The following is a 15,191-nucleotide window of genomic DNA, read 5'->3' as shown; positions in this document are numbered from 1 at the left end:
TGATTTGATTGTCTCTACTCTTTCATCTGATTTTGCTTGCCATTGTAAATGCTGGATTCCCTTCTTTTCTAGATAGTGGCCAGGTTTGCTTTCTGGAATCTCTTCTTTTCTTGTAAGTTTTATTATGCGGAATAGGGTCATGAGCTTATATCATTTTTTGGTGGTTTCAGTTAAATAATCTTGAACTTGTTGTTATTCTTCTTGGTGCTGAAAATCTGGTAAACACATTACTTGCTGTTAATTTCGGTTGGACATTTTCTCTCCCTGTTTTCCCTTTGTTTCGAGTCCATCTTGTGGTTGCTACATGGATAGAGTTCATGAGGGATTTTTATGGTTTAGAGATGGGCATGAAGAGTGTTGTAACCCAATTTTGGATTCACCAAGATTTTCTTGAATGTTATTTTATTTCTATTATTATTTATAAAAATCCCAAAAAAATTAAGAAAAAGGAAAATTCAAAAATATATTTTTCTCGGGTCAACCGCATCTTTCCGTCAAAATCGAGTCCACCAGGTCAATACGGGTCAAACCATGTCGACCAGGGTAAAAAATGAGTTTCGGGCCGTTTCGGGTCAAAACCGTCATTTTTGACCAAAACCGAGTTCACCGAGTCAATACGGGTCAAACCATGTCGACCAGGGTAAAAAATGAGTTTCGGGCCGTTTCGGGTCAAAACCGTCATTTTTGACCAAAACCGAGTTCACCGGGTCAATACGGGTCAAACCATGTCGACCAGGATAAAAAATGAGTTTCATGCCGTTTTGGGTCAAACCTGTTATTTTTTGGTCAAAACCCGGTCCACCGAGTTTATATCCATTGAAAGTTTTTTTTATGTTTCAACATAATTTTCGGTAATTAAAATTGATTTTTAGCGGTTGAATCGGGCTTTTTCTAATACTGATTTAAATTTAAATTTTACCTGTATAAATATATATTATTATATATAATAAAACAAAATTAATAATATAGAATTGTCATATTAGGCGGGGCAGTTACATTTATTGTAGCGAGCAGTTGGATGGATACATTTTTTAATTTAAAGCAGATGCTTGTTGTCCCCTCTCGCAAACACTATTCACGTTTTTTTACTATTTCTTCATGCTGGTAAGATATTGATTTTTATTAAAAACAATATGGAAAATACCAAATATATCCCGACACATCTCAGCCCTTGAAATATTCCAAGATTTGATCCCGTTGCGCCACGTCATCCGGTGTACCGAGCTTTCGGTGCACCGCGCCACACCAGATCAAAACTCCGCTCATCCAGACCGTCTGATCAACCTGCAGATCTAGCCCATCACAACCATCCGATCGTTTCATCCGAAATCCAACGGTGCACAGTGTTCAGCGGTACCGGTGTACCATACACGCGTTCATACCGTAGCATAATCTCGGACTCTCTCTCTCCTCTCGTCGGCGACGCTCTCTCTCTCATCCGATCTCCACTTTCCGGCCGTCTCCAGCCTCCGCACCACCACAGAAAGGTTTCTCCCTTGCTGTAAAGAAAAACCCCGGTGGTTGTCATCGTTTTCTCCGCCTCATCTGGCCGGAAAAAGACCGCGATTGTCGTCGTCCACCGAAGCTTCAAACCGACGATTCTCCCTCGTCAGCCATCAACGGCCGTCGAGACCACCGCCATCAGAATCCTCGCCCTCAGATCTACCAGAAGCAACCATTTTTTGGCCGGAAATCTCGCCAGAAAATTTCACCGCCTCCAACAGTAACCGCGCGTGGGCCACACGCGCCGCCAGTGGCATTTTCATAATTTTCAGAGAAATTCGAGGGTATTTCAGTATTTTACCTATACAGTGGCACTCAGGTAATTTTTCGGGGTTTCTACTGGTATTTTTTATATTTTTTTATATATAAATGCTTGTAAATTTTCTTGCATGTTGTAAAAAAATACAAAAACCAAAGCCGACATGTCTCTTTTTTTTAAAAAAAAGGACCGATGTCAAAAATATAAATACCAAATATGGATTATGTCCATTATTTCTTTTGGTAACCCAGACGTAACTCTCATTTTTAGGGTTAAAACGTTATATTTTAGACAAGTCTCGTAATTTTTAGGGACTGATGTCATTTTTAACGCGTCTTCTATTTTTAGGGACCGACGTTAACCATTTTTTTTAAAAAAACAAGTTACCAATAAACCCAAAATATAATGGATTATATCCATTATTTCTTTTGGTAACCCAGACGTAACTCTCCTTTTTAGGAATAAACGTTAATATTTTAGACGAGTCTCCTAAATTTTAGGGACTGATGTCATTTTTAACGTGTCTCCTATTTTTAGGGACCGACGTTAATCATTAAAAAAAATTTACAAATAAGCCCAAAATATAATCGCATTTGAATCAAATAAAAAACACACAAGTAAGGGTAACCTTTCTTTTGAAAGGATGTTTTAAGGGTGGTGTCTACCTTCCCTTAATCATAACTAACCCCGTACCCGAATCTCTGGGACCAGTGTCTAATTTGGGATTTCTAGTTCCCTCAAATTACTAGATGGCGACTCCAATAAAATCTTTGTTTCCCCCAATCGAGAAAAAACCTTTTTTGTTAAATAAACAAAAAAAGCGGGAGCCGCCGCCCGACGTCGTGTATCGACAAAGAGAAAAAATAGTTTGTTAAACATCTAAGATTAAGGGAGATGCGGGCACTGTCTGTGGCCCGATGTAATCTTGGTGATCTTTGCAATTATGGAACCTACAAGTATGTAGGCTCGTCGTGTTTAGGAATAAATTGTACGCCCTTTCAGTTGGTGTTTGTTCCACTTTTCTGAGGATCATGAACCTCTTAAGATGCTCATAAACCTCATTGAGAAACAGAATGGCTCGATCAGATGTTTCATATAATTGCTAATCAAATGTCAGAGTTCAGCGAATTCTTGATCTTCTTTCTGTTTTTTTTTTAGCAAATTAATAGCTTTTTACTCGTGACTGCATGCATGAATTACTTGTAATTTTGTGTTTCAAACAAAACTTTCTGTGATAGTACAGAAGACCAACTGAGGTAAGAGGTTGATACACTGGGCTACATTTCATAAATACAGCACTCACCGTTCAAAAATTATGTACAAGGAAACAACAGCTAGATTGTTTACTTTGACTCTAAAGTTGATTTGATTTGGTTTTGGTAATAATGTATTCAGCTAGAATGTATTCATCACCTCTTTAAAGATTGTTAGGAAGATTGTTTTAGGTCCTGGTTGTTTTTCTTTTCTTAAGCTGTTTGTACACAAAAGAGGGTATGTTTATTCCTGGAAAAAAACATTGTTGCTGCCATGTTGTAATTATTTAATTTAATGCAAATGTCAATTATATTGAGAATTCTCTGAGAGCAAATTCTATGTTTTTATGAACCTATACATATTGGACAGACCTAGAAAGTGCTTGTAGATCTTCTTCTCCTTCTTCTTGTTGTTAAAGATTGGAATTGTGAATATAATATATAATAAGTTAAAATATTTTACTTGTGATTTTATGATTTTATGATTTTACGATTCGAGTTTATATTGTATATTCCGTGTCGTGCCAAAAAAGTTTTTTTGACAACCTTGTGTCTGATCTTACATCAAAATATTATAAGTCTTTTTAATACTCTATATTATCCTTTATCTTTCATATAATATGGAATATAATATGGAGTATTCTATTTTGATAAAATCAAGTTTATTGAAACAATATAACTTTGAGATTGTTAGAAATCAAACTCTCTTTTTTCCCCTATATATCCAGGATGAGTTTACAAGATTTGTGATTAGATAAGTGCATCAGATTAGATTCCATGCAAGCACTTCAGCATTGGCAATAACAGCCACTAATTACTATCAGTCCTAGTATGAGAAAATTGAAGATACATAGCTAGGAATATCCTCTATTAAAAGGAGCCTAGCAGGATCAAACCTTATATTTCAATGCCAGATAGGTAATGCTATGTCTATTCTTCCTTGTGTATGTTCATAAACAAGAGGATGAGAGAAGGGAAGAGGTTCATAAACAAATGCCAGAGGATCTTAGCCAAGTTCCCAAAAGGAGGCAAGTATACTTGCAAGCCTTGTGCTGCTTCTCATAAATTCTCACATTGCTCGATGCTTGAATTCACATGAGAGATGCATTTCTCTCTCTCTGAATGCGTTGCTGGTTTCATTTTTCCAGATCACCTGAGAAATCTAAAAAGAGTGGTTCATCTCATCATCTGTTATTCTTATAATAGTTATACCTAGTAGCAACAAAAGTGGGAAGAATATTACCAAAAATGGATTTGTTCTAAACTCCTGAATGGATAGCTGCAAGTTGTCTGCAAGACCAAATCCTTTACATTTGTCTAGAATGCCTCCAGCACCTGAATTCATTTGTCACTTACTCCCCTTTGGAAAGAGGTAACAGAATTTGGTGTTTGGAACTCAAGCTCCCAATTACCAGCTCAAACCCTGATTCTAACCCTTGATTGATTGAACATGGAGCATGATCATTATTAATTGTATTAGTAAAATCCTGCCCCAGTGGTCTTTATCCATTGTTGAACCTCTTGTTGACACAACCACAGCCATGAGACCTCATGTACTGGTCTTCATCATGCCTTTCAACATTCTCCAGATGATGGAATATAAAGTGCATTATCTGATATAAACATGAGTTTTTTATCCTGAAAAATGTAGTTTTCGCAAATGAAAAGTTTAGGCAGCTACTGATTTGTTTTTTAAGATTTTTGATGGTTGGGGTTTCGATTTAGTCACTCATTTACTCACAGATTATGATGGTAGCCATCTCAGCTCAATATCTCTTGCAGCTTCTTTCAGTCTCTCATGAGTTCTTGAGTTTTGCCAAATCTTAAACCATGTTGTCAGCTCCTTAATCTGAGCTATAGATAAAGTTAGACGCAGGGTAGTTTAATCCTAATCACACGAAAGAAAGTGTCAGGTGTGCAGTAAGAGCGAGACACCTTTTCTACAAATTTTCTGAACTCCAATGAAATCTACGGCAGTTTGGAAAAAAACCAACTATCTGGCAGGAGGGAGAAGAAAGAAGCGTGGAAAACAGGATCGTTCTCAGGTATCATTAGGAATTGTTTCTAGGAGGAAGAAGTATAAGGTTAGGTTTCTTAATGCCAGAGGCAGTTTGACAGAGATGGATTAAGGAGGTTAGTGACAACTCTATGGACTCTACTATTGCCAACGTCAATGGAAGGTTGGAAAAACTGGCAGCTGATACTGAACCCACAATAGTCTATAGCTCTGGACGTGAGGTGGCAGCTACACATCACCTTGGCAAGGTTTTAGGGATTCATAGAGATACTAATGATGGTTTGGATGCTGAACATATTCGGAGGCGGATTGATATGAAATATATAGAAGGAATGGTTGGACTCCCTCTGAGTTCTTGCTCTGGTGCCCAGGTTATGACTTTTATTCTAATCTTAAGCAGATGCTACCATGGAATTATAGAGATTTAGGCAGTCTTTGTAGAAGGGGGGCTGCCTGCACAAAAGTATGTTAGTTCCAATGATATTCTTGGAAACTAAAATTTATAATTATACGAACACCTTAGTCAAAAGTATTTGGAGTGGGTCTAATGTTAACTAGAATGGTATAGTTTCTTAGCAATTTTAACTATGTTATTGTAAGCATTATTGCATGCATCATATATAAACTGATTCTGTTTTGCTTTGCGATCGAATATACCTGAGAACGTGGGAGGCTGCTAACGCGTGGGAGACGCCAGTGGACTTTGTTCAGACGCCTGCAACGTGGTGCTCATTGTGTTCTCTGACAAATGGAAAACAAACTAATAAAGTTGTTTAATATATCAAAATTACTTTGAATAGATCAAATCGATTGTAATTGGGTTATTATGATGAAATTAGGATTCGAAACCAAACTTTTCAAGTTCACTTATAAATTCACTCTACAAATTGATTTATTTTATGTTTTTTATCCCTCCAATGAAATTTTTTTTTATCCGTACTAAAAAAAATAGTAATCAGACACTAATGAATAGTTAAAAGAATGATAAATGGGGGAGTAATTGCTGCTTGAGCCGAATGGAATTTCAGTGCATGAATGGAAAGCTTTTCTTTTGCTTTAGATATAAACTTGCCAATCACCAATGTTGACTGATTTTGTTGATGATTTTGGCTCTGTGTAAGAGTTGTGGAACATTGTTTGTACCTGTTGAGATGGGTTTGTTACACTTTTAATAGTTATTTATGAGTTAAAAGTTATCAGAATTACTTTATTTTGCTTGCAAATATTGCTGCTGTTGTGAGAACTGAATTTGTCAAGTTACTCGCTGGTTTGTAGAGCAATTTGTTCATAACACTATAAATCTCAAAATACTCCCAGAAAGGGAGACTCAATTAAGTGATCAAGAATAAGGAAATGTTCATAACTCAATAAAACATAAATGATTTTATAGTTAACACAAGCTATTGCTTGCTTGACCTATTACATACATGGAATCTTTTTCGCAGAAGCAACACCCAAACCATTTGATATCTTGTTTGTAAAGGGAATCCAATACCATGAATCTGCCACTCTAGTGTTGTTTAAATGTCAAATCCACTTGATATCTTGTTTGTACTGTAAAATTAGAAAGGTAAGACTGATCAAATAAATTGTAGAGAAAAGATAGCCTACATAAACTGTGAACATAAAATTTGAAAACTCAAATGCTCGCATAACTTACTTGAAAATATCAATTGCATTATCTAGTTTCTTCCAGCACCACATCTGCCAACATTCTTCTTTGTTTTCTTGCTCTTGAGATTCCATATATCTTCAACCATCCTAAAAAACCATGAAGGTTTTCTTGTTCTAAACACGATGTATCCCGTTGCAACTCCAAACACAAACCCGCATCCATACCCCATTGTCACAGCTTTCCATCCAAATCCTCCTCCAAACAGTGTTGAATCATCTCCTTCATCAAAGCTTGATGGCGGTAATGATGGTGCCTCATCACCGTAGCATTCTTTTAGTACTTGAAATCCACATAAACCCAAGTTTCCTTCAAATGAGGTTGCAGTAAAGGTGTTGAACTGCTCTCCACTTGGTATACGCCCCTCTAGCTGGTTATGTGAAAGGTTTAGGATTGCAAGAAATGTTAGACCCCCCAGCTGCGTTGGAATCCTTCCGGTAAGCAAATTTGAAGATAGATCTAATGATTCCAAATTGGTCAAATTTCCTAATGATGATTGGATTTGACCTGTAAGGGAATTATGAGAGAGGTTGAGCTGTTGGAGTGCTTTAAGCTTTCCGATCATTTTTGGAATCTCTCCGGTGAAATTGTTATTTGACAAATCAAGTACTCTGATAGTACTTCGGATCTTCGTAAACTCAATTTCTACACCTTTCCATGTCATTTCTATGGAATAGACATAGCCAGTGTAATTTGTTGTCCCCATGTAAATCATGATTTGATCCGAGGCCATCATTGCTTCAAGACTATTGAAATACCCAGTTGGCAATGGCCCACTAAAATTGTTGTCAGAGATGTCAAGAATCCGTAATTTAGAGAAGGAATTATATGCAGCCGGACCCTTCCCAAAACCTTGGAGTTTATTGGATTTTAGGACAAGAATTTGGAGCTTTGGAAGCGTTTCTAGAAAGTAAGGAAATGTATCCTCAATCTTATTGTTGCCAAGATCAAGAACTTGCAACATTGTGCAGTTGATGATAGACGATGATATTTTCCCTTCTATTTCATTTCCATTGAGGTTGAGATATTCCAAGCTATTATCCTTTGAAAATGTTGAAGGGATGGTGCCTTGAAGATTGTTCATGCCTAGATGCAATACGGAGAGCATGCTGCTGAAGTTCCCCAAACATTGTGGCATAGAACCACTCAAGCTGTTGGTGGACAAGTCCAGGACCCGAAGGAATCTCAGCTTGCAAATAGAAGAAGAAATCTCACCTGTCAAATTACTATTGGACGCAAGAATAAGGGTTGTCAAGTTCTCTTGTTTGAAAATCGAACTTGGGATTGGACCACGCAAGTGGTTATTGCTCAAATCAAGGTATTCCAATGAATCGTCTTGGAGTTCACTTATATTGCCTATGAAATTATTGTTATGAAGGTCAAGATAATATAAAGAAGGAAGAGCAAACAAAAAGGATGGTATTGTTCCATTGAACAAGTTACCATATAATCTTAGACTCCCTAGATTTGAAAGGGTATTTAATTGAGAATGGATAGGACTTACTAGTTGATTATTGGATAAATCTAAATATGAAAGATTGACTAGTCTACCTAAATCTGGAACTTGACCCATAAATTTATTGGAAGAGAGATACAAGTAACGAAGCTGTACATGTTTTCCAAGTGATGATGGAATCTGACCGTTTAAATTATTACTTGAGAGGTCTAAAAATGTGAGATGTGTGAGATTACCCAGTGATGATGGGATCTGACCGCTAAAATTGTTACTTGAGAGGTCTAAAAATGTGAGATGTGTGAGATTATCAAGTAATGATGGGATCTGACCACTAAAATTGTTATTTGAGAGGTCTAAATTGATGAGCTGTGTGAGATTACCCAGTAGAGGTAGATCTGATCTTATAATGTTACTATTACGAAGAGACATATATTCTAATAACTTTAGATTACTGATTAAGTCGTTTTCTAAATAAACTGAAATTCTTGTATTAGAAAGACCCAACTGAGAGAGGACATTACTCAAATTGGACGAAGGAAAAGAGCCAGTGAGGCCTTCGTTGTATGACAGATCCAGTGATTGAAGGTTTGGGAGGAGAAAGATGTTACCCGGGAACTTCCCCTGCAATCCACAACCACCGAGGGAAAGAGATGAAAAGGAAGAGGACAGATTCGTCAAGGAATTAGGTGCAACCAAAGACATATTTACAGAAGCCAAATTGAGTTCTCTAAGCTTGGTTAGGTTTCGAACAAGCTTGTCAAAAGAAATTGGTTCTAGACTCAGATCGTCATTCTGAGAGAGATCAAGTGAAACCAATTTGGAGAGATGAGAGATTTCCGACGGAACTTGACCTGCAAAGACTGAGTAATTTAGGTTAAGAAGTGTCAGATTGGAGAACTGGCCAAATCGAGAAGAAATATGGGAGAAGTTGAAATTATTGTCAGAGAGGTCGAGCTTTTGAAGATGATGCAGGGAGAAGAGGGTGCTATTGGAATGGAGGGTGCCATAAAGCATGCTGCAAGGGAGGTCTAGTCCAGTTACATGCCCTGTTTTCATGTCACAAGTGACCCCATCCCACGAGCAGCAGTCTGTACCCTCTTTCCACGACTCTGTCTTGGGATGCTGGCAACGATCTGAAGCAGAGCTATTAATGGAAAAGGACTCTTTGAATTGGAGCAAAGAAAGACTTTGGTCAGGAGCACAGAAATGAGATGAAGAAATTGTTGAATGGAAATGGAAGAGAAACAGAAAGAAAGAGAGAGATTGGGAGAGGGACAGTGGTGAAAACCCCATGTTTGGCTGGCCTTACAGTATATTGGGAGAGATGAGGAATGAAGAAGGACATTATTTATAGACAAAGTAATCTTAGATTGTATACAGACTGACATAGGATGTGTAAAACATGTAAAGACGAAATCAAATCTCAAGAAACAACAAGAGTGAGTGAGTGAGTGAGTGAGTGTTGGAAACGCGGCAAAGTATATTAAACAAGATATATATTCCTTGTTGACTTCAAATTGTGCAAACTGAATTGTTGTTTCTTGGCAAAGTAATAATTACGCAAAGCAATGACTTTGCACTTAATATCTCGTTTCTCGTGGCCCTAAAGTACTTTTTGTGTGCGCCCGGTAATGTATAACAGTTTAAAAATCAGAATATCAAAATTATAAAAAATTCATAAAAAAATTTAATTTTAGGTAAAAAAAAAAAAACTTACCGTAGTGCCTAACAGACACCTTATTAACGAGAATAAGAATAGGGATACAATTATGTAGTATTTTGACAAATTTTGATTTCCTACAAGGATTAAATAGTTATTTGACAAATTTTGATTAGTAATATTTTGTATTTTAAAAATTATTTTCATTCCTTCAATTGATATACTTTAATTTTTCCAATTTTCTATTTTAAATAAAAAATAATTTAAACTAATCCTTTTTTCAATTATGTATACATAATTGAAATAAAAGATTGATTAACAAATTCATCTTCACTTTCTCATGTCCAATCCATTTCACAGTTGTACAGCAAGATTAAGCAACCAATAATTTCATTCAGCGAATATTTCCTCACGAGGAGAGGTCCCTTAATTCACTACCACAAGTGCTAATAAATAAGGTAGATAATCATGAATTCCGCATTTTACATGAAATATTTATAGCAAGATAAAAATAAAAATAAAAATAAAAATAAAAATAAAAATCGTGACAGCTTAATTTGAATGTTCAGAGATGTTTTTCCAAATTGTATTTAGCAATGAGATTTATGCGAAGATTGCTTTGCCCACTAAAATATAATTTCCAAGAAATTCAAGCCACAAAATCGGAAGAAAACTTCTTAATAATTTACAGTCGTAGTTTACATCACAGCTTAAGCAAGGGGCCATGCAGAGTTAAAGAGTCATCCTCACCTTCTTATGTCCACTTCAATCCAGTCTCCAGTCAACACGTTCTGGCAATAGCTTTATTGAACAGTTGCTAGAAAACTGACAAACAATGGAGATTGCAGTTTGAAGGTTCTTGCACTCAAAATGCTGTGGGATCGGTCTTTCTCTTTCAGCATCAACAAGGGAGAACCAATCTTCATTTGGTCTGTCCTTGACCTCCAAGTCTTCGATCGGAACTTGGATGTAAGGATATTGTCCACTCTTCGTGTGGTGCTGAATATTGAAGTGAAGGTTCACTTGCAAATATCTCCACACAAGGAGAGCTGTGAGCGTTGGAAACACGGCAGTGCTAATTTCCAAAATTGACATTTTTGCAGCAAGTCTTTGTGCTAACAGATACAGTTCATGCTCTAATTAGAATTTTCTTTGTAGCTCGTTTGATGGCAGCTGTTCTCCGCTATTATTCCTTGCTGGCTTATAAACTTCATACCACTGATAGATTATTATTGTTAATTTAAGAAAAAGTGAATTAAAAGAGAAGAAGGAGGAGTGAGAAATGGTGGATTGGTTTTTTAGAAGAATTAAATGCATTAATCGAGATTAAGTCTCGTCCTTGGATGATCTGAGAGTGTCATAATAGGCTATTTTTGCCTATCGAAGCAAGAGTGAGAGAGTGTTGGAAAGGCGACATATTAATTAATTTATGGAAAACATGGATATATATAGAAAATGAAGTTAGAGAATCAAAATTTTCAGATAAAGCCTTAATTAAGTTAGATCTTCTCCAATGTGCCTTTTAATCGGAGCAAAGAAAGACTAATTTGTTCATGAGCACATAATTGTTAGGATTAAAAATGCAACAGAAACATAATATGAATAATACCTTTTTCACGATTTAATAATAAAAAATAAAGTAAAAATAAAATTGTGCAGAATAATGTCCCACTAATTAATTGTTGTGTCTAGACGGATGGAAACCAAGGCAAAGTAATAATTATCCAAAAGTTCCTATCAACTTTTCCTGTGTACTTGGTTGGTAATATGAATGATCAGTGTATTTTTCTTCAAATATTTGTTTATTACAAATATATTAAAATGATATATATATATATATATATATATATATATATATATATATATTCAGTAAAACATCACAATTATAAAAAATCATTTGAAAAAATTAAGTTAATGTCTTTTTAGATAAAAAGCAAGATTAAGTAACCAATAAATTCGTTCAGTGAATATATTGCAATGAAATTACTACTGGAAATTAAACAGACAAATTAAGAAGATTGAAGTTTCTTTCTCAGCATCAACCAATCTGTTGGGAATTCCGACCGGTGGTGTACTGATAATTGTCCAATGAAGGCTAAGCACACTAGGACACAATATTTAACATGGTTCGGAAAAACTGCCTACATCCACGGGAGAGTCTATATTATTAGAGATATATAGAGAAAGGTTTACAACATACATGGAGGAGGAGGATCACTTCACTCAAACTCAACTCCCAGATCTCTTGCTGCACTTGCAGCTGCTGCAATGGCAGCAAAGCTGCTGCCATTGCAGCCCTTCACTTTCACTCTACTCTCTTCACATTCTCACAACCCTCTCTACATTTTGCTCTCTAACTTATGCCTCTATTTATAGGCATGGTGACACCAACTCCAGCTCACCTTCAACAATGGTGGCTGCCAATAGTCAATGGTTGGTGCCGTTCATTTGCTGCACATTAATGGCAACAAACCCAACATAATCTTCATTGGGTCTTTACTTTTCCAGCATGTGGACATGCAGAGTTTTAAGCACCAAAACCTAGATAAAAATAAACAAATTAATGACTTTCTGAGGACTATAATTTGTATAGCAGTAAGTAAAATGACAACGTGCAGGATACACACACACACACTTGGACTCTGCTCTTAACCATGTTCAAAGGCATTATTGAGCCTGTAAACACAAGCCTCATCCATCTATGATCATTTGATCATCGTCTTACCTTTAAACCTTTTAAAAAAATACTTAATCTCAAAATTAAATTTTCAAAACGCGCATAAGCATGTGAACTCGCGAGGCTGTTTGAAAGACATCATTTGAGTGGAAACATAAAATTAGCCCCCCGATGTATTACCTAATAATCAATTGAATTCCAAGACAGTACTTTCATCAATTAGATCCTAAGGGTTTATAAACCGGACCCCTTTATCCATTTCTACCAAGTTTTGTATTAAATTTGCTGTAAAATTATGCCTTTTTCTTATTAAAACATGCATAGTAGATAGAAAATATTAAGGAAATTGATAAAAAAAAAGTTAATAAGACGCAAAATCTTGCTTTAGGGGCTAAATGGATAAAATAAAAAGATCGTTGCTGTCTCTTTTGGGATGCTAAGGAATCGTGTTGGGGTGCTTGAAAGTGGAAACGATGAACGAAGTTTCTGCTCGAAACCAAACTTGAATAAATATGTTTATAACTTTGAATGTTTAGACATGCTCCTTCATGGTATGACTACTCTTTCAGAATAACTTGTTTAGAATTTAATAGCTTGAGAAATGTTTTTGAAATTTTTTTTTTTTCTTTGCTTCAAATTGATTTTTTTTAGTGTTTTTAGATTGTTTTGATGTGTTGGTATAAAAAATAAATCTTAAAAATAAAAAAAAAATTTACTTCGATGCATTTTCAAGAAAAAATACTTTGAAAAACAATCGCTATTAAACGGACTCTAAAACTACTATAACATCGAGAGAGAGCATGGTTAGCTATTGATACGAATCCAAGCCCACTGCGTAGCGTAGACAACAAATCTAATGTAAACTATTAAAAAAACTAAAATAAACAACAATGACAACAACAATTTGTGTAGACAATATGTAAAATGATAGCTTAGTAGAACTATATCTACTTGGGCTATGCTCTTAACCACATCAAAGGATATTGAGCCTGGAAATGAGCTAAACTCATATCATCTGGGCTTGATATTTTGTCAAGCCTAGAGATATTGGATGTTAACATAAACTCAACTTGTACTCTATAATTGAATTATCACCCTACCTTTAAACCTTCTAAAAAAACATATTTAAGCTCAAAATTAATTTTTCAAAATGTGATGTGCAGCAAGTCTATGTGTTTATAGATATACTTGGCTTTTTTGGGATTGTACTAGCGGTTACTGTTCAAAGTGCTTTTCGCTTAGAAATGCATCAAGATGATATCTTTTTATTTAAAAAATAATAATTTTTGATATTAGCACATCAAAATGATTTAAAAACACTAAAAAAATATTAATTTTAAGCAAAAAAAATTTCAAAATTTTTAGAAACCCGGTTTAGTCCGCGTTTCCAAACGGGCCCAGTACATGCTCCTCCTTTGCAGCTCGTCTGATGGGAACTATATGTTCTTAGGGACTTTTACCCTCTTATGCCTTGTTGGCTTATATTCTTAATACTAATAAGAATCTCATATCCTCTTTTACCCTCAAATGTCAAATCTCTCATGGCATATAGGCGAAACTAAAAGTATCAGCCCAATCATTGCATCTATATTGATCATCTGCATTAACAACCTCAAATTTAGGAGTAGAAGGTATCATATATTTATTAACAAGCTAAACTAACTTAGCGTCCTTATCATCTCGATCATCCTCATCTTCCCCATCAACACAACTCTATTAATATGATGCTCATCTTCATCATCACTTGGTTCAAATCCTCCATAGCAATATGGAGCAAATGTCATGCCTAACAAAGGTTTCATATTAACGATTTCTTGCACCGAAACTTGTCTATTAACATTACCACCAAACCTAGATGGACCAGCTATTTGTGATACTTGTGTGGTTCTCTGAGAGTTACTTGAAAATCAAGTTAACTCCATACTAGAAGAATTTTCTCGTCTATGTCTACTATTCAAGTAGAGGTCCAGCATATTAATCCCATTGATCCTTACAAACCTAAGCATTGAGTTCACACTTCCGTCACTACATATTGATACACCAACATAACAAGCTTGACTAACCTTGGTTTGCAACGTCCTCCAAGTAATTTCAACTTCTATTTCAAACATATTCCAACCAAGTCGATCACATAGTTTTCTTGATAAGTCGTTAAGGGACATGTCTGGTATAGTAGTTAGGAATTCTTAGCTTCTTCCATTATAAGTGATACCATTGTCAGTATTGACAATGATACCACCATGAAAGCATAATATTTTTAAATTATAGATATTTTGTCAAACAACATAACAAAACACAATTCTAATTTATTAATATCTTAGGGTTAATCAAAATGCATCAATTATCAACTAAACATATAACAAAAAGGAGAGAAACATGGGTAATGTTGAGAGAGATGAGTGTTTTAGGCATAGTTTTGAAACCCGACCCGGTCAAGTGACGGGTCACGGGTTAGATGGGTTGACCCGGGTCAAAAAAAAAAAAACCTATAAAAAAAACACATAACTAGTTACAATGCAACACTTACATAAACCAAATTTAAATTATAAACCAACAACATAAATTTAATTCAATATCCAAAACACAAACAAAATATAAATTCTAAAATATTTAAAACAAAACATCCAACCACATAAATTCTAAAATATTTAAAACAAAACATTCAACCACATAAATTCTAAATCAACAACACAT

General features: G+C 35.5%; 1 protein-coding gene across 1 annotated transcript; it reads right to left on the bottom strand.

Moving 5' to 3' along the window:
- Positions 1 to 6,328: 6,328 nt before the first annotated feature.
- LOC112323399 (receptor-like protein 9DC3) lies at positions 6,329 to 8,482 on the bottom strand. Its single transcript, XM_024581455.2, has 2 exons — positions 6,693 to 8,482; positions 6,329 to 6,586 (listed from the first exon to the last, which is right to left on the bottom strand). Exon 1 carries the CDS (start codon positions 8,275 to 8,277, stop codon positions 6,715 to 6,717), a length of 1,563 nt encoding a protein of 520 aa, XP_024437223.2. The 5' UTR covers positions 8,278 to 8,482; the 3' UTR covers positions 6,329 to 6,586; positions 6,693 to 6,714.
- Positions 8,483 to 15,191: the final 6,709 nt, after the last annotated feature.

The sequence above is a fragment of the Populus trichocarpa genome, chromosome 11 (genome assembly GCF_000002775.5).
Source record: "Populus trichocarpa isolate Nisqually-1 chromosome 11, P.trichocarpa_v4.1, whole genome shotgun sequence".
NCBI classification, from domain to species: Eukaryota; Viridiplantae; Streptophyta; class Magnoliopsida; order Malpighiales; family Salicaceae; genus Populus; species Populus trichocarpa.
Note: the sequence above shows the minus strand (reverse complement) of the source record. Positions and strands in the feature narration are given on the sequence as shown.